The sequence below is a fragment of the Protopterus annectens genome, chromosome 2.part1 (genome assembly GCF_019279795.1).
Source record: "Protopterus annectens isolate FY-2018-M chromosome 2.part1, PAN1.0, whole genome shotgun sequence".
Classification (NCBI taxonomy): Eukaryota; Metazoa; Chordata; order Ceratodontiformes; family Protopteridae; genus Protopterus; species Protopterus annectens.
This window is the reverse complement of record NC_056729.1, coordinates 1093623146-1093647171: the sequence shown is the minus strand read 5'-3', so window position 1 is coordinate 1093647171 and position 24026 is coordinate 1093623146. Positions and strand designations below refer to the sequence as shown.

General features: G+C 41.0%; 2 protein-coding genes across 4 annotated transcripts in view; one reads left to right on the top strand and one right to left on the bottom strand.

The window, feature by feature from the left end:
- LOC122794334 (24-hydroxycholesterol 7-alpha-hydroxylase) overlaps window positions 1-20439 on the bottom strand; it is an 800221-nt gene extending 779782 nt beyond the window's left edge. For all 3 annotated transcript variants that reach the window (XM_044062639.1, XM_044062641.1, XM_044062640.1), the window contains exons 1-2: window positions 20148-20439; window positions 7984-8119 (exon numbers count right to left, since the gene is read on the bottom strand). In XM_044062639.1, coding sequence (XP_043918574.1) covers window positions 7984-8119; window positions 20148-20324 — 313 coding nt within the window. In that variant the 5' untranslated portion in view covers window positions 20325-20439. The remainder of the gene's footprint in view (window positions 1-7983; window positions 8120-20147) is intronic.
- Window positions 20440-20570: 131 nt separating this feature from the next.
- The window catches only part of SLC25A27 (solute carrier family 25 member 27), a 319725-nt gene continuing 316269 nt past the window's right edge, over window positions 20571-24026 (top strand). The window contains exon 1 of the mRNA XM_044062637.1: window positions 20571-20988. Coding sequence (XP_043918572.1) covers window positions 20889-20988 — 100 coding nt within the window. The 5' untranslated portion in view covers window positions 20571-20888. The remainder of the gene's footprint in view (window positions 20989-24026) is intronic.

Genomic DNA, 24026 nt, shown 5'->3' with positions numbered 1-24026 from the left:
TTGGACATATGATAAAACAGTCTCAAGGCTTATTAGAGTGACCTGGTACAGGATCCTTATATACATGCAATGTACTCTTAGAGCTTAACTTATCTCTACACAAATCAGCCACAGTTAAAAGGTTTTAAAATATTTAATAATAAATAATTAAAACCACAAGACAGTACTTTCTTCTACACAGTCAGTGCTAGTCAAGAGTTCAGAGATTACACAGAAATACTTAAAATAATTCAGTAGTACAGTTCTGACATAACAGAAAAACACTTAGTCTAAACGTTCTAATTCCCAGCTATTGCTACAAGAAAACACACTTTTAAAATAACTTACTTACATAGAGCATAAGGCAGTGTTGAGTTGGATGTTCAAGACTAAAATGCTTAATGCCTTCTGGTTCCCTCTGTTTAAACTGAAACTGCAGTCCTGATAAAACATTACATCATTTCGCACTTTCCTGGTGTTCCCAGGCTGACAGAAACTGCATTTACATTCTTTCACACTTAGAGCAATAAAGGACATTCCACATGTAAATTCTGGTCATTAACTTTAGCCTTAAAACAATAAGCAGGAAGCCTTCATCTAGCCCAGCCAGAGCTGAATTGTAAACATCAAAGGCAATCATGAAATAATTTTAATTTCAAAGGACCAACAAGAAATGCTCGACTTAGCATTCTTTACAGCAGAGGGCAATATTGGCACATTGTTTTAAGTTCAACATTTCACAGTATTTACAAATGATAGAATTATGTAACAAATTATATTTGACTAGGCTGGCAGCCTTCACCCATCTCTACCAGTCTTCATATTTCTCCCTCCTCCCCGGAGAATTCAAGCTAGTTTTTCAAGTGACCCTTGTGAAACGCCACTTGAGAGGGTCAGGTCTATCTGAGTATACCTACCCCATTCCCTGTCTTGAGAGCCCATCTGCATTGGCATTGCTACTCCCACTGCGGTGCTGCACTGACATATCATATGCTTGCAACCCCAGGCTCCATCTTAGCAACTTGCCATTTTGCTGACTGGCTCTGTTTAACCACTTTAGAGGGTTGTGATCTGTCTTAACAGTGAATTTCCTTCCATACAGATAAGGCTGAAGTTTCTGCAGTGCCCACATTATGGATATACATTCCTTTTCTACAGCTGCATGGCATTCCTCCCTGGGTTGGAGCATATGACTGAGATAAACCACTGGGTGCTCTTCCCCCTCTGAAGAAATCTGGCTAAGTACAGCCCCCACCCTGTGGTTTGAAGCATCCACATGCACAACAAATTCCTTGCTGTGATCTGGACTGGCTAACACAGGGGATCATCCCAAAGCTTCTTTAAGCTTCTGGAATGCCTGCTCACATGCTGTGGTCCACACTACCTTATCTGGCCTGTTCTTCCTTGTCAGGTCTGTAAGAGGAGCAGCTATGGTACTATAACTGGGGACGAACTTTCTGTAGTACCCTGCTGTCCCTAAAAACGCCCTTACCTGCCTTTTTGTAACAGGTGCAGGCCATGCCTGAATGGCCTCCACTTTGGCAAGTTCTGGCCTTATCTTACCAATCCCCACTCTATGCCCTAGGTAGGTGACCTCCGACATACGCACCTGACATTTTCTCGGCTTAATGGTCAACCCTGCCCTCTGTAGTCTGCCTAGCTCCTCCCCGACATGCTGAAGGTGCTCTGGCCATGAATAGCTGTAGATGGCAATATCATCTAGGTAAGCAAGGGCAAATCCCCTTGCTCCTGCTAGGATATTATCTACCAGCCTCTGGAAAGTCGCTGGGGCATTCTTCATCCCAAAGGGCATCTTTGTGAACTCATACAAGCCAAAAAGAGTCACAAAGGCTGACTTCTCTCTAGCACTGGGAGTCAAGGGCACCTGCCAGTAACCCTTGGTAAGATCAATGGTTGTAAGATACCTAGCCCCACCTAGCTGCTCTAGGGCCTCATCTGTCCTAGGCATGGGGTAAGCATCCGACTCTGTGTGACTATTTAGTTTCCTGTAGTCTACACAGAACCTGGTGCTGCCATCCTTCTTTGGCACCAGCACCACTGGGGAGGCCCAGGGGCTGTTGGACTCTTGAATAACTCCTAGTTCCAACATTTCCTGTACTTCCTCCCTCAGAGTCTGTTTGACTCTCTCAGGCACTCTATAAGGGGCCTGCCTAATAGGCATTTGGGGTCCTCTATCCACCTGGTGCTGCACTAGTTGGGTGCACCCTGGTTTCCCAATGAACATGTCCCCAAATTCCTGCAACACTGCTAGGATTTCTCGAACTTGGGTAGGAGATAGCTGCTGGGACATTGCTACTCCTTCCACTTAGGTTTCAGCCCAATCCTCACTGAGGAGATCAGTCCCCAGATTTCCCTCAGACTCCTCCTGCAATCCACTGTAAATGCTCAGCACAAGGGCCTCCCTATCATGGTAAGGTTTCATCATGTTAACATGGTACAATTTGTGCCCCTGCCATCTTCCTAGCAGTTCCACCATGTAGTTAACATCACTTACCTTTCTTACCACCTTATAGGGTCCCTCCCAAGCTGCTTGCAGCTTGTTGCATCTGACATGAATGAGAACCATTACCTGCTGCCCCACAGCATACTCTCTAGCTCGAGCATTCCTGTCATACCACACCATTGGGCTTTTGCTAGGTTCTCCTGGGCCAAGCCCATGAGTTCCCTGAGCCTTGTCCTGAGGTTTAGGATGCATGCTACAACAGACTCCTTGTGAGACTCGCACTCACCTTCCCACTCATATCGAATTAAATCTAGAGGTCCCCTCACCCTATGCCCATACAGCAACTAAAAGGGTGAAAAACCTGTTGATTTCTGGGGAACTTCTCGGTAAACAAACAGATGGGGCAAATATTTGTTCCACTCCCTCTTAAACTGATCTGCAAATGCCCGTAGCATGGACTTGATTATAGAGTTTAACCTCTCAACAAGACCATTAGTCTAGGGATGGTAGGGGGTGATCTTCATGTGCTTCACCCCACAGGACTTACGCAGACAAGCCAGCAGGTCTGACATAAAATTGGCCCCTCTGTCAGTCAGTATTTCTTTTGGGAAACCTACCCTGCTGAAAATCTCTAACAAAGCATTTGCCACCTTCTCTGCCTCAATGGAGGACAAAGCCACTGTCTCAGGGTATTGTGTAGCATAATCCACTACCACTAGGATATACTTTCTCCCTGTGGAACTTGGGGTACTCAACCCACAATATCCATAGCTACCCTCTGAAATGTCTCCTCAATCACAGGCAAAAGCATCAAAGGAGCTCTCACCTTGTCTCCTGCCTGGCCTACCTTTTGGCACTGCTCACAGGTCCTGCAGTACCCTGTTACATCTCTGGAAATTCCAGGCCAATAAAAGTTCTGCATAATACCCCTCTTTATACATTTTATGCCCATATGACCTACAAAGGGAATATCATGGGCTATGGCTAGAAGCGCCAGATGGTAGGCTCTAGGCACTACCAACTGCTGTACTCTCTCACCTTCTAGCTGTTTCTCAGAAGGGGTCCACTCTCTGTATAGTAACTCTTTGTCCCAGTATACAGATTCCCGGGTTCCTTGAGAATCAGGTACCTCCCTAGCTACCTGCCTCAGGCCTTGCAATGTAGGGTCTGAGAGATGAACCTGTTTTAGCTCTCTCTTTGTAACTCTTCCCAGGTCCCCTTCCATAGCAAGTCTGTCATCCTCTGACAGTGGTGCCTCACTGTCAGCCTGGGTACTACTACTCACCTCTACCTTTGCAGTTACTCTGTCCAAGGGACCATCAGTACCCCCAAGCAGCTGTGGCTTACCTTCAGGCTCACTGCTGCAGAGTAACTCCCTCCCAGAAGTAACCACCTCACCAGTCCTGGCTGCAAGTATTCAGTCTGTCTGGGTCTCCCCCAGGCTACCGGACTTACCTGCTTGTCTCCAAGCCTGACTGCGTGTAACTGCACAAGCACAGGGTACTGCACTATCAAAATAATTCCCTATCAGGACATCTGCAGGTATATCCTCAAACACACCTACTTGCTGGCTTCCTTTTCCACCCTCCCAGTCAAGGTGAACCCTAGACAAAGGTATTTGGAATGGGATCCTTCCTAAAGCCCTGACTGAAGTAGACTGCCCAGGCAAGTAGTGCTCCTCTGTAACCATTGCAGGCTTTACAATGGTTATATCAGAGGCTGTGTCTTTCTTGGCAATGGCCTCTTTGCCATTCACTAGAATAGGATATAGCCTCTGGTGGTAGTTTGGTACCCTGGTTGTCCCAAGACAACCTACTATTGGCTTTTTGTGTTTCCCACTTACTGGCTCCCTTATCTTTTGTTCCCCACTTTGCCTCCATGGACACTGGTATGCCACATGGCCCCACTGGTTGCATTCAAAACATTTAACCCTAGCTCCTGGACGTGTACCTGGACTAGTGGCTTCCCCTGCAACTGGCAGATTCTGCTGTGGCAGTTTGTGCTGCCCACCATGGGTTCCTTTAGACCCATGAGCAGTACTGGGGGTCCCCTTCCTGTGCAGGGCTGCCCTGTTTGCCAGGTATAGGTCTCCCTTCTTCCCCAATCCATCTGAAGTAGCACACTGTCTATCAGCTAACCAGATCCTCATGTCCTCAGGCAAAGTGATAAAGGCTTGATCCCTTACCAAAATGTCTGCCAGCCCTTCAAAAGTGGTGACTTGACATCCACTCACCCACCTTTGGAAATAAGTGCTCAATTCAGCAACATATTCACACACACTTTCATCTGCCTTGTGTCTATGCTCACAAAACTTTTCCTTATATGTTGCAGATGTTAGCTTAAACAGTTCTAAAAGACATTTCTTTACATCAGTATAATCAAAACATGCAATGTTAGACATTTTAGATAAAACAGTTACAGCTTTGCAATGGAGTAAGGGGGTCAGGAACCATACCCAGAGCCCTTGGTCAACTTCATACTGTTTACATACCCTCTCAAACATATGAATGAAATTATCAAAATTATCCCCCTCTTTAAACAGCAGAAGAAATTTACTGACCTTTTGTGTTTCTGGGGTCCAGTTACTCCCTTCCCCATTACCTCCATGACTCTGGCAAAGAGTCAGCATGTCTTTCTTATGCTGCCTATGCCTCTCTTTTTCCTCAGCTTGCAGACATAACAGTTTCTCATTCTCCTCAGCCTGCAAATGTCGCAGTCTCTCGTTTGCTTCTAATTCCACATGCCTGGCCTTCAACTCAAGTCTCTTTAGCTCCAGCTGGATTTTTAAGTCCACTGCAGAAAGGTTGAGCTGTCCATTCTCCGAGGGAATTATATCTCCACTGCCAGTCTGATTGTCCTCCAGGTTGCTGTTTTCTGATGCAGCTGTAACCAAGGCTGCAATCAGATCTGCCTTAGTCAGGTTTCCATGCACCAGTCCCTTAGCCTGGCACATCTCCGCCAGCTGGCTCCTTGTCAGCTTTCCATACTCCTCTGCTGACATGCTGCCTGCTCACCCTGATTAACTAAACTAACAAAAGAAATTAAACAATTATGATCTGAACTCTGAGTATTCACTATGTGGCTGTTTTAGAGTACAAAACACCTTCAAAGCTTACTGTACACAAGCTACAGGATTCACTCTACCCACACCACTACAAGCCAATTAGTATTTGCCAACTAATTAATAAGTGATCTGGATATCCCACCACTGCCAAACAATTAATATGTGAGGATATCCCAACCACTGCCACCAATTAATATGTGATGCCTGTGCCCTGGTCCAGCAATCAAGGAGCCTCAATCCTCACCACTAACAATAGAGAGGGTGTCTCATATATGAGGAAAGGATAACAAATACACACAATAAAGTGCAATTTCCCTTAAGAGCACACAGAGATCATAGTCAGTCTGGGGCTGGTCGCTCCCTTGCTCCCCAGTTCCCCAATAAGGCTCCCCACTGGCACAGCTATAGGATCCAGATCTCAGCCTAGCTGGGCAAGTTAAAATCTCCAGCACCCTCGCTGTCCAACCAGTGCTTCGAGTCTCTGCCCAAGTAGCTGACACACACAAACACTTTGAGATAACAGTTTACACAACCACACAGACACGTCTGGGGAAGGCTGGCACAGGTTCTCCAGCTGTGCCCCTTTTACCCAGACTATATGGTAGTACCACTGGCCACCACCCAGCTAATATTTATCAGCTACTCAAAGGCCCTTAAAAGGGTGTCCAATTATTACTGTGCAATATTATTATCCAATTGGTAGTATGACTAAACAGTCTCAAAGCTTATTAGAGTGACCTGGTACAGGATCCTTTTATACATGCAATGTACTCTTAGAGCTTAACTTATCGCTATACAAATCAGCCACAGTAATACTTTCTACTACACAGTCAGTGCTAGTCAAGCGTTCAGTGATCACACAGAAATACTTAAAATAATTCAGTAGTACAGTTCTGACGTAACAGAAAAACACTTAGTCTAAACTTTCTAATTCTTAGCTCTTTCTACAAGAAAACACACTTCTAAAATAACTTACTTCCATAGAGCATAAGTATGCTGAGTTGGATGTTCAAGACAAAAATGCTTAATGCCTTCTGGTTCTCTCTGTTTAAATTGAAACTGCAGTCCTGATAAAACATTGCATAATTTCACACTTTCCTGGTGTTCCCAGGCTGACAGAAACTGCATTTACATTCTTTTACACTTAGAGCAATAAAGGACATTCCACATGTAAATTCTGGTCATTAACTTTAGCCTTAAAACAATATGCAGGAAGCCCTCATCTAGCCCTGCCAGAGCCGAATTGTAAACATCAAAGGCAGTCATGAAATAATTTTAATTTCAAAGGACCAACAAGAAATGCTTGACTTAGCTTTCTTTACAGCAGAGGGCAATGTTGCCACATTGTTTTAAGTTCAACATTTCACAGTATTTACAAATGATAGAATTATGTACCAAATTCTATTTGACTAGGCTGGCAGCCTTCACCCATCTCTACCAGTCTTCACACAAGCCATTTTACAAGTGATAAAGTAACAGAAAAAATGAATATCCAGGCAGAATTCTTCTTATAGCATATATCATTGATTTTAATAATGCAAATAACATCAATATTACAGAATATTCTAAAGGTCTGAATAAAGCATGAACCAAACACCTATCAGAGGAGATCAACTAAAGTCACACCACCCCCTTTTTATTGCTACCTACTTTTTTTGAAATTCTCCTCCACACTGCTCCCATCACTAAGCCGACCCTTTGCTTTTCTCAAAACTTCCATACTCATTCAAACCTCAGATTCCCCAGATTGCTCCTTCCAGATACCTCAAGTGTAACCCTTCACCTGACAGACCCCTTCAACTCCAAAGGAAATCATCCTTGATGGTCCTTGATGGTACTTGTAGCATCAGGGAGAAAAAGATCCATCAGGCAGTGGTGAGCACAGAGCCAGAAGCCATCACTCTTATGACTGCAGGTCAAAGCCCCTACCCGAGGAAGTGGAGAGTACAATGAAATCAATAACACTGTTATCACCCCCTGTAATCTAAATGAAGGTTCTGTGAGGCTCGAGATTCCCAACAGAGGCCAGACAGGCACTGGACTTCCCAAATTCCTCCCCTAAGATAACAGTGCTGGCCATCAGCTGCTTCATCCTATCTCTACTAACTGACCATACTGGTGGTGCAAATCTGTTCCAGGAATCAGGTTGCTGGTATTATCACCCATGCATTTACAATTTTTTTTGTAAAGCTAAACCCCAATAAACAAGGTCACCTGCAAACACTACACTGCACTGCAGCAAGAAATATAAGTAGATGCTGAGCAGAGGAAATGTAAACAGTAATGGGATAGAATTCTCAGGAGTCGACAGGGAAGCGATATTGGTAGTCTGGCTACGTACTGAGATTTTCTATTAAACAGTAATAAGACAAGGTAGCAGTGGCCCTTACTAAAGTGGAAAGAATCTGTGCAGCCATCTTGCATGATTAAAATGATCTAGTGTCTTTCTAGGTTTTAGAACAGAAGTACTTCTTACCTACATGCTGAACGGGTTCTTGCACTGCCTGCTGAAAATCCACATCCTTGGAATTGAAGAATAAGTCCAAATCTTCAGCATCTGTGACAAACGTAAGTCTGTTGCCTGCTGCTAGAACAGTAAATATGGGCCCATACTAAAAAAGAAATAGAAATTGTATCAGTTATAACTATGTAGTTAATCATGAATGCTTAATTATATATTAACTATATATTAATTATATACTTAATATGAGAAATGCCTTTGACTTTACTTCATTTCCATTTCAACATTTTCAATATTTTGTGATAGATCTGCACATTACAGACTAGGTCAGTATTGTTTTAATAGACTAGCTCATTTCATGGTCTTATCTTGATAACTGGTGGCTTTTCACAATGCTGGATGCCAGTGTGGTGCCAAGGCTCATGCCAGGCTTAAGGATTTACATGTTATTTTTCTTCTGTTGTCCGTACTGACATTGACATTTGGTTGCAAAGTGTGTGCAGCATTATAACCATTCACCTTGTAAATGTAAAAGAAGGTGAAAGGATTGGAAATGCATGAATCTGTTCAAATATCTAATGTCTTGCATCTCCTTTGTTCAATGTTCAATGGTCAGATAAATGGTTACAGCAAACTCAAGGTGTCAAGAAAGGTTCCCTAGGAATTTACTACCTCCATAACATTTGGTATCATAAACTGACTCACTGGCTTAGTTATTTAAATTTTTCTTAAACAAAGCAAGGCAGGAAGATTTTTTAATATATAAAGGAATTCTACAACATACTTCCCCTGCAGACAAAATTAGTTTCTTAACCTGACAGTAAGCAACAGGTAATTTGTCAAATAAATTCCTTTCGGTAGTCAGTAAATGCAACCCCAAAGATTGTTGACATGTTTAAATTAGTGAGACACTTGAACATAAGAATGCAAAATCTTTCCTGAGTCTATATGCAACCAGATGCAAATGTACTCTTTAAAGTGTATCCTTACAACACAAATCAGGAAGGACAGCAATATATCTCGTAAACATTTTCAGATTTGCTCAAGTGTATAAACACATGCTGTCCCACCGTGATCTATATTTGGGCAAATAAAGGTGATGTAAATGGTAAATTACATTGCTATCCCAGCCACTAATAGTTTTCAGAATGTCATTCATTCTCCCATAACATTTATGCTTGACAACAGATGTACAGTCATTGAATTTGAATCAGTTATCTACAGTTACTCCTACATCCTTAAGTCTGGTAGCAGCTGGAATAAGTTCATGGTCTACTGCATAAGGATACCCATAATTTAATGCCCCAAAATGAATGCTACTACACGTGCTGGTATTAAATAACAACCTGCTAACTGTGAACTAGCAATACAGCTCAACCACAAGCATCTATAATCAATACATTTTCTCATCACCATCCAATTTTTTGTGTCATCAGGAAATTAGCTGTCCCACACATCACTGAAGGAAGGTAGACATAAGTATCAGGCACAGATCCCCTGTGGGACACAAATATTTACAATAGCTTCCTCTGAGTATTTATCCTTCACTCTTACTTTATAACTTGTGTCATGCAGTCAGTTTGCAACCCACACTGTAATGGACTTGTCTGTTTTCAGTCATTCCATAACCTCAAGAATACTATCATGTACCACAGAGTGAAACGTCTTGCTTAAATCTAAGTAGGCAACATCTACATTAAGATCATATTCAAAAGCAGCAACCACATTGGTGAACAGTTTAATAAGTTTAATTAAGCAAGATTTTCCAGATAGGAATCCATGCTGAAAAATATCCTATAGCTGTGTAGTGGTAACAGATAACATGGGTAAGTAGTGTTTTAGCAAATACCTTCCCAATTATGTTTAGAAGACTCACTAGGTAATAATCAGTAGCAGTACCATAGCTGTTTCTTTTTAACATTTTAATCACTATTTTTTTAATTTCAAACAGGGTTTCCAGCTCATAAAATGCAATTAGAATCCACTTCAAATTAGTACACAAACATATAAGACAAGTTGGCAACCTGGGGTACATCCACACATGAAATACTCATTAATGATTTAAACCATTTCTGATTGAGATGAGATTAGACTACTGTTGTCATATAGTGAACCAATACCTGTATTAGTACTTTAAATTGTTGCACTAACACATCTGTAAATCAATTCTTGTTGTCAATACTGTTTATCAATGCAAATTCATATATTTGTTTTGTCCCCAGTAAATGTTTACATTCCTCCGTGATAGCATTTAAGTATTTTTATTATAGAGATTCTTGTTTCTATTGTATTATCTTTCTATGTAAGAGTTTCTTTAGATTCCCACTGTCATTTGTTTTTAAAGCCACCATTTGATTTGTTTATCTAAATATCTCATACATGTTGCTTTATACCTGCTGTATCGAATGTGATACTAGCATGATCAGATGTACCTAATGGTTCAGGACCTTTGTATTTCTAACTAGATCATATCTAATTACTATACTAAGTTTGATCTATTTTAATCATGTAGGAGTATGAACAATTGGAGTTCAGGATAACCATAAAATAAGCCTCTTGATAAGAATTAGTGTGCTATAGAGTCCAGTTGATGTTTAGATAGCTGAAGTCCATAACTACTACTTCTTCTTCTTTCAGCTTATTTCCGGTTAGGGGTCGGCACAGCAGATCACCTGATTGGCAGTGGAGTTTTATGGTGTCGAATTGCCAGCCCGGCACCCAACCTTCTACAGAAGGCACAAACACGCACACACTCATGCCTAGGGCCAATTTAGAGTGTCCAATCCACTTACAGCATGTCTTTGGGATGTGGGAGGAAACCGGAGCACCCGGAGGAAACCCATGCAACCACAGGGAGGATATGCAGACTCCACACACAAGGCACCCCAGCTGAAGTCCATAACTACTACTGCTGGAAATTCATCTAGAATTTCATCCAGAGTTTGGAGAAATGTGTTTTGAAAGATATTCCACATACTGCAGCTTTTGTATGCAAAACAGTTCTGCCTATTCCATATAAAATCACAACCTTCAAAATTACACTTAATATTTATATAACCTCTTCATACATTTCTAAGTAAGAGGTTATACTTTCATGTATTAACAGCATGATACCACTTCCCCTTTTGTTAAACCCCGTATTTCCATTTTTGTAAACTTGTTGAAAACTGGAAATAAATTCACTGTTAGAGAGTAATGAGTCAATCCATACCCAGCAAAGTCATGGGCAGCACTCCTCAAAATGGTAAAATGATCGCTTCTAGCTTAAAGTTCAACAGTCTCTGGAGAGACTATCATGCCAACTGATCCCTGAAGGGATGTCTTACAATGAGTCCACAGTAGAAAGCATACCATTAATCCCATTCTTTCACACCCTTCCCACCATAATGAATCACAGTCAGTGGTATTTCTGGAAACTTCTCATGCGGTAATGGTTCATAGGTTGATAGGTTCATAGGTTCATAGGCTCATAGGTAGGTACTAGGCTATCTGCCCGAGGGTATTTATAAGCCTAGCCAGAGTGTTTCGGCTTTCGCCGCCCTATTGATTAATTAACTGATCCTCTGTCAAGCAGAGCCAATGAAGTGATCCCAGGGGTGCATTTTCTGTTACCCATCCACTCGTCAAGGTTTCTCTTGAAGAGCGTTAGTGAGGGGCTCTGCCTGATGTAATTTGGAATTTTGTTCCAAAGCATGGGGGGTCTCTGTGACATGAATCTATCCCTCCAACATGTTCTATTTATTGTTGTGGTGAGGTTTAGCTCACTAGAGCGCGTGGCTCGCAGTGACTTGGATTTCTTTAGGTGGAGCATGTCCATAAATTATGAGTTGGACATGGCTTTGTAAGTCAGGCAGAGATCACCTCTGAGTAAGCGATATGCCACTGAGTACAGCCGGAGTTTTTTCAGTCGGGATGCATAGGACATATGTTTGAGGCCAGTAATCCTCTTGGTGAGGTACTTTTGTGGTCTTTCCAGCTGTTGGAAGTGTCTTGTGAGGTACATCCCAAATGGGGCATTGTACTCTATGATGGGTCTAATGAGTGACGAGAAGAGGGGCACTATAACCTCTTTATTTCTAGATGTGAACCCTTTAGTAATTAGATGGGCCACATAGAAGGATTTCCTAACTACTTTGGCAATATGATTGTCAGAGGAGAGAATACTATCTACCGGGGTCCCCAGATCTCTTATTACCTCTTCTGTATTAAGGGTGCTGCCACCTATGTGGTAGTTCGTGGGTGTTTTGTTTTTCCCAAATGGGATGACTATGCATTTTTTGGCATTTAGCTTGAAGCCATGTCTGTCTCAGTAAGGCCCTTTTGGAGGATGTCCGTGTCAGCCAGAGAGTCAGTTATGGCTCCCAGTTTGTAGTCATCGGCGAACTTGGTTAGCCTAAGTCCTCCTGTGTTTGCCTGCACTTCTGAGAAGTATATGCCGAACAGTAGGGGTCCCAGGACCGAGCCTTGCAAGACACCACTTGTGACTGATTTAGTCGGACCTGGAGCCCACTATTCTTACCGTGTGAGTTCTGTCTGTAAGCCAGCTGGCAACCCATCTCATGACGTAGGGGTTTATGTTCAGGCTGGTGAGTTTTTCTGTAATACCCGAGTGGGGAATGGTGTCAAAAGCCTTGGCAAGGTCAAGGTAGGCTGTGTGAACCACCTTTCCCTCGTCTATGGCCTTGGTGATTGTCTCGAAGAAGTCAACCAGGTTTAGTAGGCATGATCTGCCCTTAACAAAGCCAAACTGGGTCGGGTCAAGTGTTTGGAGGTTCCCAATGTCTTTGTTAATGAGTTCCATGATGATGCGCTCCATAGCCTTGCAGACCAGGTTAGTCAGGCTTATGGGGTGATAGTCAGTTGTGGCCCCTCCTTTGTGGAGAGGAATAACTGTTGCTGTGCACCATTCTATGGGCACATAGCCTGTGGAGAGGCTGAGGGTGAACAACGTGTTTAGGTGGGGGGGTTAGTTCGTACAAGATGCAGCCTGGGACACCATCTAGTCCCATTGATGCTGTGTTTTTGGCTTTTGAAAGGGCTGTTTTCACCTGTGCGTCTGTGATTTTTGGGACACTACACTTTTCCGGTATTGTTGTGGGCCCTTTTGGAGGTGAGAGGGGGGTGAAGTTTGCACTGAATCTATCTGCCAGGATGTTGGCAATATCAGTAGGTTCAGTATATTTTGTGCTATTTTGCACTAGTTCAGTACATATCTGCAAGTTGCCACTTAGATTCTTAACATAGCTAAAGAAGGCTTTGTGGTTATCTTTTGAATCCTTGGCTATTTTTCTTTCGAAGTTAGCCTTGGATGATTTCATGAGGGACCTTAGTTTCTTACTGATACTGATCAGGGATGTCTTTCCTTCTTGGGATTTGCTTTTTTTCTGAACTAGTTTCCTCCTTCTATTGTATAGCCTGTTTATTGCAGGGGTCCACCAAACTGGTTTCCTTCTCTTAGAGGAGTGAGTCTTTGTTTTGCTAGAGATGGCATGATCCATGCATCCTTGTAGGTGCTCATAGAGTGCATTTGTAAAGGTTTCTGCATCTTGGGCAGCATTATCCTTTAGCATGGGGGCTGTGAAACTTACCACCTCTGTCTTAAGTAAGGTGAAGTTTGCTTTAGAAAAGTTTTTTTACTGTGGTTTCCTTAGTTGGGGGTGGTGGTGGGGTGTGGGCATCCAAAGGCTTAGAGGAATGAGTTCTGTCCTGTTTTAATGGATTTATTTTTTTGTTGTTTTCTTAACCCCTTCCCACATTAGGAACACAAAAAGAAGTTAATTTCAGACTTAGAGCACGCAATTACCTATTCAGTGTCGCTGCCATTCCCCAGACAGTAGCTCATAATGTCTCCCAATTTACTCCCTACAGCTAAAGACACCAAAACTGTTTGATTATCTTTCATTCATTTTTACATATCTGCTACATGGCTGCATGCTTTGTATACTTTTTCATACACAGTGCAGAAAAAACTGTATGAAAGAGGTTGGACACTAAGGAGGGGAAAATAACCTGTACCAAATGGCTATACAGAGGGACCGAGCTGGGAAAGATGTGTAGCAGGTTTGGGTGATAAATAATAATGAGGGAAATGTACTCACAAGTGAGGAGAGTGTGTTGAGCAAATGGAAAGAGTACTTTGAGGGGATGATAAATGAAGAGAATGAGAGAGAGAGAAGGTTGGATGATATGGGGATAGTGAATCAGGAAGTGCAACAGATTAGCAAGGAGGAAGTAAGGACAGCTATGAGGATGAAAAATGGAAAGGTTGTTGGGCCAGATGATCTACCTGTGGAACCTTGGAGGTGGTTAGGAGAGATGCCAGTGGCGTTTTTAACCAGATTGTTTAACGAAATATTGGAAAGTGAGAGGATGCCTAAGGAGTGAAGAAGTGTATTGGTACCGATTTTTAAGAATAAGGAGATGTGCAGAACTGTAGTTACTGCAGTGGGTAAAACTGATCAGCCACAGCATGATGTTATGAGAAACAGTAGTGGAAGCTAGGTTAAGAAGGGAGGTGATGATTGGTGATCAGCAGTATGGTTTCATGCCAGGAAACAGCACTACAGATGCGATGTTTGCTCTGAGGGTGTTGATGGATAAGTACAGAGAAGGTCAGAAGGAGTTGCACTGTGTCTTTGTGGACTTAGAGAAAGTATATGACAGGGTGCCTAGAAAGGAATTGTGGTATTGTATGAGGACGTCGAGAGTGGCAGAGAAGTATGTAAGAGTGATACAGGATATGTACTAGGGCAGTGTGACAATGGTGAGGTCCGCGGTAGGAGTGACAGATGCGTTCAAGGTAGAGGTAGGATTACATCAATGATCAGCTCTGAGTCCTTTCTTATTTGCAATGGTGATGGACAGGTTGACAGACGAGTTCAAACAGGAGTCTACATGGACTATGATGTTTGCGGATGACATTTTGATTTATAGTGAGAGTAGGGAATAGGTTGAGGAGACCCTTGAGAGGTGGAGATATGCTCTAGCTAGGAGAGGAAAGAAGGTCAGTAGGACTAAGACAGAATATATGTGTGTGTGTGAATGAGGGGAAGAACAGAGGAATGGTGAGGATGCAGGAAGTAGAGTTGGCAAAGATGGATGAGTTTAAATACTTGGGAATCAACAGTTCACAGTAATGGTTAATGTGGAAAATGGTGAAGAAGAGAGTGCAGGCAGAGTGGAGTGGGTGGAGAAGAGTGTCAGGAAGGATTTGTGACAGACAGGTACCAGTAAAAGTGAAATGAAAGGTCTACAAGATATTATTGAAACCAGTTATTTTATGTGAGTTGGAGATGGTGGCACTGACAAAAAGACAGGAGTCAGAGCTGGAGGTGGTAGAGGTAAACATGTTAAGATTTGCATTGGGTGTGATGAGGATGGACAGGATTAGAAGGTCAGCTCAGGTTGGACAGTTTGGTGACAAAATCAGAGAGGTGAGATTGCGCTGGTTTGGACATGTGCTGAGGGGGGGTGCTGGGTATATTGGAATAAGGATGCTAAGGATGGATATGCCAAGTAAGAGGAAAAGAGGAAGGCCTAAAATAAGGCTTATGGATGTGGTGAGAGAGGACATGCAGGTGGTTGGTATGACAGAGAAAGATGCAGAGGACAGGAAGAAATGGAATCAGATGATCTGCTGTAGCGACTCCTAATGGGAGTAGCCAAAAGAAAAAGAAGAAAGAAGTGCAGAAAATAACTGAGATTTACCTTTTCATTCACATTTGGAGATTTTACATTCTACAGTCTGGTTGCTTCATTCCTGAATAAAAACAATTTCAAATTTGCAAGGCTTATATACAGCACACAGATTCATTGCAGTCTGACCAGGAATCAGTGTCAGAGTTATACAAAAACATCACACCACTGTCTTAAGGTTTTCTTAGATGCTGAAGATGTAAATGTTAGAGAGTGTTATCAAGTTGGGTTAATATGACACCTTTCCTACAGCAATTCTACCATTAGGACAGAAAAAAATGTACATTTTTTACACCTCAAACAACAGCTTGTTAATTTTTGACTTTGTAATGTTTATGTGGAATTGAATGCTTAAATGTAGGTAAAGCCCAGTGATCAGTGAAGTGATTGGTTCATTCAGTAGGCCGAACATTGTAAATTATTTGTCATTTGGTGGGACTTAGGGCAGTTTTATAGCTGCCAGAAATCATGGTTTTGTCCTTTTATAAGTTAAGAAGAAGATGATTTTTTTTTGGAGCAATGTGAAATTTAAATCACTTCTGAGTGCTTTGATTACCATATAATCATCATATGAAGACAAATAGAAAGTCAGTAAGCACCAAAGGTCCGAACTTTTAAAGAGATTCCACAAGTATAAAAAAGCCAAGTCGAACCACCATGGCTAGTAAGTGAGTAAAAACTTTAATAAATACCATAAAAAACATAAAAAAGAGAATTTAGCACTTTCAGGTTGCTGCCCTTCATCAGATCTACCATATCATAAACTTTCGCAAAGCTAAAAACAAAATGTGGCCAATCATAGACCTTGAAATCAGGTGTAACCAATCAAAATCAAAAAAGTGTCTACGCCCCTTTAAGCCAGGTTTTAACAAGATGACATCATTCAAACCTGGATATGCGTCTGCTCTCAGTTTAGCTTTCCATTTAGTTTCATCAAATTCGGTGCACACTGACAATGTTTACAAGTAGCAAAAACATTTAAAACACAATTATACACTAATTGTAGTACTAAGAATCTGATTTATATTGCTGCTTGTAAACATTGTCAGTGTTTCTATGTGGGGAAAATGTATCGTATGCTAAATGAAAGAATTCTTCAGCACGTTAGTAATACAAGGTATCATGATAAGCGTAATACATTATGTAAACATCTGATTGATTTTCCTACACATAACTTTGTTGTTATGGTCTTACAAGTAGTGTTTAGAGGTATAAGGAGTGGAGACTTAGTAGATCGCACTGAATTGGATGAAAGTAAATGGATAGCTGACCTTAGAGCGGACACTTATCCAGGTATGAATGATGTCATCTCGTTAAAACCTGTATTAAAGGGGCGTAGACCCTGTTTTTGATTTTGATTAGTTACAGCTGATTTTCAAGATCTATGACTGGCCACATTTTGTTTTTAACTTAGTGAAAACTTATGATATGGTAGATCTGATAAAGGGTAGCAGCCTGAAAGCGCTAATCTCTCTTTTTTATGTTTTTTATGGTATTTATTAAAGTTTTTACTCCCTTACTAGCCTTGGTGGTTCAACTTGGCTTTTTTGTACATATTATCATCATATAGGATGATTGGCAGATGAAACAGTTCATAGGGGAAGTTGATATTAAACATGGAAAAATAATATTAGGGGTAGAACAGAACTTTGTAGCACACCTTTGAATAAATTAGCAAACTGTGACTTTTGTCAGCTTATTTTAACTTTGAAGTCTCTGTAGTCTAGAAAGTCTTTAAATCAGCCAAGGTATTATTACTAAAAAAAACCCCTCAATAACTAAAAAGGGTATTATTACTGCCTGCAAGAGTATGGTCATATGGTCAGCCAAGTCAAAAGCCTTTGTATGGGCTATGAAGATGGTACCTGTTAGGTTTCTTCTTATTTCACAACCTCTTAATTCAAGAAATATGGACAAAACTTAAAATAATGGGGGAAGGGAACAAAGGCCCAAAAAATAGGGACAGATTTTAATTATTGCTCCTATACATGTAGAAAGTTGCTATAATAACAGATTTTATGTTAGCGTCCATTTTTGAAAAGATATAAAGCCTGAAACTCAAATGTGTGTCATTATTTAATAACTTCAATCCTCAGTGATTTGCCAGAAAACCACAAATCATATGAGGAACAGACTAAAAATATAAGCATTCTGTGAAAATCTGGACAGTGGACAGGTATGGGATTCCTTTATCTATATTAAAAATAATGTCTCCTGTTAGAATGGAGACAGTAGTCATAGTGTTTCTGCCTATGTAAAAGCTATATTGATGACAGGAAAGCAGCTTGTATTTCTGAATATGATATTCTAATTGAAAGCAAATTATATTTGCTAGTAGTTAACTAAGGACAGAAAGTCTAGTGATGGTCTGAAGTTAGAGTGAGAGTTAGAGCAGGAAATTTGGAGCATGGAGTAACAACGTTCTGCTTCCATATGCTGTGTGGTATTTTTGCAGAGGTAGGTGTTACAGATGTGAAGCAGTAAGTAGGCAATTTGCTCATGAAATGTTATGAGTAAACAGGACAAAATGCTGTTCGGCCCTTAAGGGGCATCACTGGGCATTTTTAACAGTCATCCAATGTCCTTTAGTTTTATAGAACATAAATAAAAGGTAGTTCTGCTGGAGTAAATTATGGACTGAAACTGGTTTAGAGAAGATAAAGTTTTTTTTTTTTTGTTTGTTTTTATGTCTAGAGGTGATAAAGGGTCAACTAATGTAGACATTACACCATTATCATACATCTTGTAATCTGGAGAACGTTCCATAATTTGATTAACTTCCAGGGTTGTTCTGGCTGCTTGAAAGTGGCTAGTTGTTGGGAATCAAGAGATAGCTTTATGCTGCCCTACTGCCTTTTTTGGCTAAATTCCTTAATGAAATGAATCTGTATCTGGTTGCTGGCCTAGATGCACGTTTATAATTTTGCCACACAGAATCTCTGAGTTTTAAGAGAGCTTTAAGTGCTTGAGTTAACCAAGTTTCAATCACCTTTTATATAATTTGGATATTAATAAAAAATATTTATTCTGTAGGTATAAACATTTATTAGCAAGAAAACGTCCTTCACTAGACATAACACTGCAGTTTAAGATTGAGACCAGTCATTAGAATTTAGCTCTGATTTTAGAATGGCCATCTTCTTTTCTGGTTTTGAAAAGAAGGCTAGTCATTTGTGGCAGAAATTGTAATTGGTGTGGAAAAAAATTAAAAATGAGAGTGATCAGTAAGGGAATGGGCAAGAATATATATATCTGAACGGTTAGTTTGTGTTCACATGACTGTGATTGTCAGTTGTACAGTTTGAGCTGGAATGTCTATTTAAGATTTGCATGAGGTGAGGAGATCATTTATACCATTTGTTACGGGACCAGGAAAGTTGATATTAATGTCATCTCAAAGTAATTGAATAATAATGTTTAAATGGATATGGGGATTCTGAGAGAGGAGGAAGATAAGATACAGCAAGTTCTATTTGGCAGAGCTACCTTTCAGGATTACTAGGACCAGATCAGATATGGTGTTCACCTCCAAAAAATGAAATTGGGAATTGATAAAGGTCATACCAAGTTAACTCTAGCACACCTTCACTTGTTCTCTTCATTAGATTTACAGATCTCAAATACTGTAAGTTCACAGTACACTAGTAAATGACTTGGGAAGAAGTGAACGTGGTATGTCAGTCTGGAACCCATGCAGAAGGGGAGAGAATCTATCTGCTGTTCTTTTGATAGGGAGCACGGTAATTGTGTATGTTTAACAGCAAGGTCCAAACTGTGTAATTACTGCAGTTTATTTTAGTGTAATTACTGCAGTTTATTTTAGTGCGGATTTGTTTACTTTGGTGCAATATTTGCAGTAAGGTCCAAACTGTGTAATTACTGCAGTTTATTTTAGTGCGGTTTTGTTTACTTTGGTGCAATATTTGCAGTAAGGTCCAAACTGTGTTATTACTGCAGTTTATTTCAGCGCTGATTTGTTTACTGTGTGTGGTGCAATATTTGATGCACTATATTTGGCACAGAGTGCAGATTCCTGCAATCATTTCCTTTTTGAGCAAATACGTACTTGTACAAGGTTCAGAGGCTGAGACATGTTACTACAACTAGTTTAAAATCTAAGTCCAACCTCATGTTGAGCCGTTTGGAGTGTTTATTAGAAACCTATCAGAGACTAAGAATATATTCGATTAAATTCAGTTATTTTTACTTCCTTATCTTAAAGGTAGGTTTGCACCAGTAAATAACAGCACACATAACGCTGGGAATATTACAAAGCAACTACACGAAAGCTACTCGATCCTGCTTTATGCTTTTCCCCTCCAACATCTCCCCACTACCAACCAACTAGATACCTCTCCCCATAATCACAATTCTCACTCAATAATTATTTTTCATTGGATTGAATGGTATTTCAGCGACAACGAGAATTTTCACTTAAAGAAACGTATGATGTGATGTCCCACTAATGTTTCGTTGTTACCTACCTTTGCTACAGCTAACTTTATGAATTCCAAAGGTGATTTACCAAACTCAAATGCCGCTCCTAACCAAGGAATCCAGCCTTTAATACAAGGAGGGGAGGTGGGATCTCTTCTGCGAAAGATGTACTTATAAAGTAGAGCAGTCAGTAAAAAAGCCAGAAACGCTGAAAACAAATCCATCTTCCAACATGCAGTCCCTAGTTAAACCCCCACATACAAAATAACAGCAAGGGGAAATTTGCCTCTAACGTGCTTTTGTCCAAATCAATGACAGCATATTTGACAGCTACACTAGACTGAGAAACTGGTGAACAAATCAGACATCAGTAAGTCGGGACACCCACTAAACGAAACAAATAAGTGGGTGGGATGACAGGTACCCGGAAGTATATTCCTTCCCTCTGATTGGCGATGGTGGTGGAGCGAGTGGCGGGTAGTGTGTTAGTCAAGTCCCCATGTGGTGATAGTAGTAGTAATGGGTACACACGACTACATTTCCCGGTACTCTTTGTAAATAATTAGGCTTGTACTTCGGACTTACTCCTTTAATGTTAAGGGGAATGAGGGGCATTTGTTAAATTTAACTTTTGCTGACTTATTTGTGAGATCCGAAATATATCGACATGTTACATAGAAACTAGGACTTGCGGTTGTTACTCTGTTGTATACTTGGTATAGTATATGTGCATGGTTCTGTAGTTAATTTGCTTCTGGCTCTGCACGTGTAGAACAAGCTGTAGATGAATGGTCTCTCAGGGGGACGTCCAGTTGGCTTTGCCGGAGCGATGGCCACGAACAAGCAAGTTTATTCTGTCTGCTTTTGCAGCAGCTGTTGCAGAAATAGGTACTGTTTATTTCAATTGCTTACCGGGTGGGTGGGCTGGTCCGTCTTCTGGACATTCTTCGGAAATCTGGACAGTTGAAGTGTACTGTTAATTAAACAGTTGGTTGAAAGTTAGTAGTTACATAAAGTAATGCACATCAGATGATGAGTATTTGACATGTTATGATCAGAAGTTTAAGTAAGCATATTCACTGCGCTCAGAAGAGTATATTTCTTTCTCGGTAACTCATGGATATTTTATTCAAGGAGCACAGAATGTTTAGAATTGTCTAAAGCAATGTTAAAATAAAGCAGCATTGTAAACACAGTTTATGTGATAGTAGCACACTGTTAAACGGTAATGGTTTACAGTTATAGGTGGCAAAAGTTGAAAATAATAACACTTTCTTTTGTGTATAGTGGCAACATTTTGTGGGTAGAATACATTTTAATGACTTGGGTATGGTGATGGGCATAGCAGCATTAGGTTTGAGTACAAAATAAAAACTAATGTCTGCACCTCAGGTGAATAGTAAGCAAGCCTCATACCTCTCAGCTACTATGATTTAGCATAGCACTGAGATTTGGGCAATCCCTCGGATTTAGCCTTGCTCTTCCTACATCTAGTGATGTTCATAGGTTCATAGGTTCATAGGTTTATACTAGGCTATCTGCCCTAAGGCATTTATAAGCCTAGCCCAAATTATTGTGGCTTACGCCACCCCTTATATGAAAAAATACTGTGCCCATTAGTTTGTTATGCCTCTGTCCAGCAGTGACCCAGAGATGATTCCCAGGGTAAACCTACGATCTCCCATCCACAGGTCTAGATTTCTCTTGAACAGAGTCAGCGAGGTGCTCTGCCTCACATGGACCGGGATTTTATTCCACAGCATAGGGAGTCTCTGAGTGATAAATCTATCCCTCCAGCACGTCCTATTTATATCCGTGCTAAGGTTTAAGTCGCTTGCTCTAGTGGTTTTGGTGGATTTGGATTTTTTGAGGTGATGCATGTCCATTAATTCCGGGTTGGACATGGCCTTGTATGTCAGGCACATGTCACCTCTGAGCAGACGGTATGCGACTGAATAGAGCTGGAGTTTCTTCAATCTGGCAGCATATGACAGATTTTGGAGTCCCTTTATCCTTTTGGTGAGGAACATTTGGGGTCTCTCCAATTGCTGCAGATGTCAGGTGAGATACATCCCGAATGGGGCATTGTACTCGATCATTGGTCTGATAAGTGAAGAGTACAGGGGAACAATGACCTCACTAGATCTGGATGTGAATCCCTTCATGATCAGGTGGGCAATGTAGAAGGTCTTTCTAACCACTTTAGCAATGTGAGTGTCAAAAGAAAGGCCACTGTCAACCTGGGTCCCCAGGTCCCTGATAACCTCTTCTGTGCTTAGTGGATTGCCACCTATATGGTAGCTTGGGGTTACCTTGTTTTTCCCGAAGGGTATGACTATACATTTTTTGGCGTTTAACTTCAGGCCATGGCTCTGGCACCAGCTATGTCCCTGTAAGAGGCACACCTTGTTATATAGACATAGCTTATTAAATAAATAAACTAAGCTATAAAAAGATTCCCTATGATTTATTATGTAGGATATTGTATAGGAAGAACTTCTAGGGTGAAAAATAAAATGTTTCTCCTCTTTCTGACCATCTGCAATGATTCTTAGCAGTCAGTGTTAGGATTCTTAATGGCCAGAGGATGAGAGGTATGTCAAGCCTTTGTGCCTTTGAGGGACTTCATAGCAATCAGTTAACTATTTAGCACTTTATGTAGGTAGTATAATATTTACATGTCTAAGTCAGTTGTATGTAGCAGTTGTTAAGACTAGTATGTACATAAGAATATTTGAGACTACCATCAGATTAGAAATTGCTATTTAGATTCAGAAAGTCCAGTATTAACTTTGTGTTAGGCATTGTCCTTGAAATGTGTGTATTCAGATTCAGCTAATAGATGCAAAGCTACACTTGATCTTAGCCAAAAAGCTGATAAGCTGTTGTAGCTTAGTCTGGAATCCATTTAGGTGATTCTTGATGTGGGGGGAGCAGATTCTGTCCAGTTGCACCACTTCTGAAGAAAGTTGTCTCAAAGATGACGAGTCAAAAGGGGGACTTTTTAAAATAAGCCCATTATCAATGTTGTCTGCTGGAGGGAAATTAGGCATCCTAATCATAATTTTGCAGTGTAAAGTTTGGCATTTTTGTAGGGTACAGATGTTGTAGAGCATAGTAGCAAGCAACAAGGTATAGGCTCCCATTATCACTGTCAGCCTTTTGGTTCTTTGAGTGGATTTCTTTGAGGAGAAATGACTGATAAAACTAATTTGGTGAGTTAGTGTGAGTCTTGTAGTGTTGAATTATTACATGTAGTTACTCTAAGCTATGAAGCTTTTTAATTAATTAGAAAAGGGAGAATTCAGGTTAGCAGCATAGCTGCGATCCTTCAGTTATTTCACCTGACAGTTCTTTGATAGTCTACTAATTGTATTTGTAAATTTCTAATAAATATAAATCTTTTTGCTGGCAGAATTTGTCATGGGTTCATAGGTTCATACTAGGCTATCTGCCCTAGGGCATTTATAAGCCTAGCCAGAGTGTGTTTGGCTTTCGCCACCCATTTTAAATTAATTTTGCTATGCCCTTTTTCGAGGTTAGTATACTGTGCCTCTGTCTAACAGTGACCAGAAGTGATAACTGGGGTAAACCTACGATCTCCCATCCACTCATCAAGATTCCTCTTGAAGAGAGTCAGTGAGGGACTCTGCCTAACCTGGACTGGGATTTTATTCCAGAGTGAAGAGAGCCTCTGGGTTATGAATCTGTCCCTCCAGCATGTCCTATTTATTTCAGTGCTGAGGTTCAAGTCTCTCGAGCGCGTAGCTCAATGGGATTTGGATTTTCTGAGGTGCAGCATGTCCATTAATTCCGGGTTGGACATGGCTTTATACGTCAGGCACAGATCGCCTCTGAGCAGACGGTATGCCACTGAGTAGAGCTGGAGTTTCTTTAACCGGGCAGCATATGGCATCTGTTTGAGC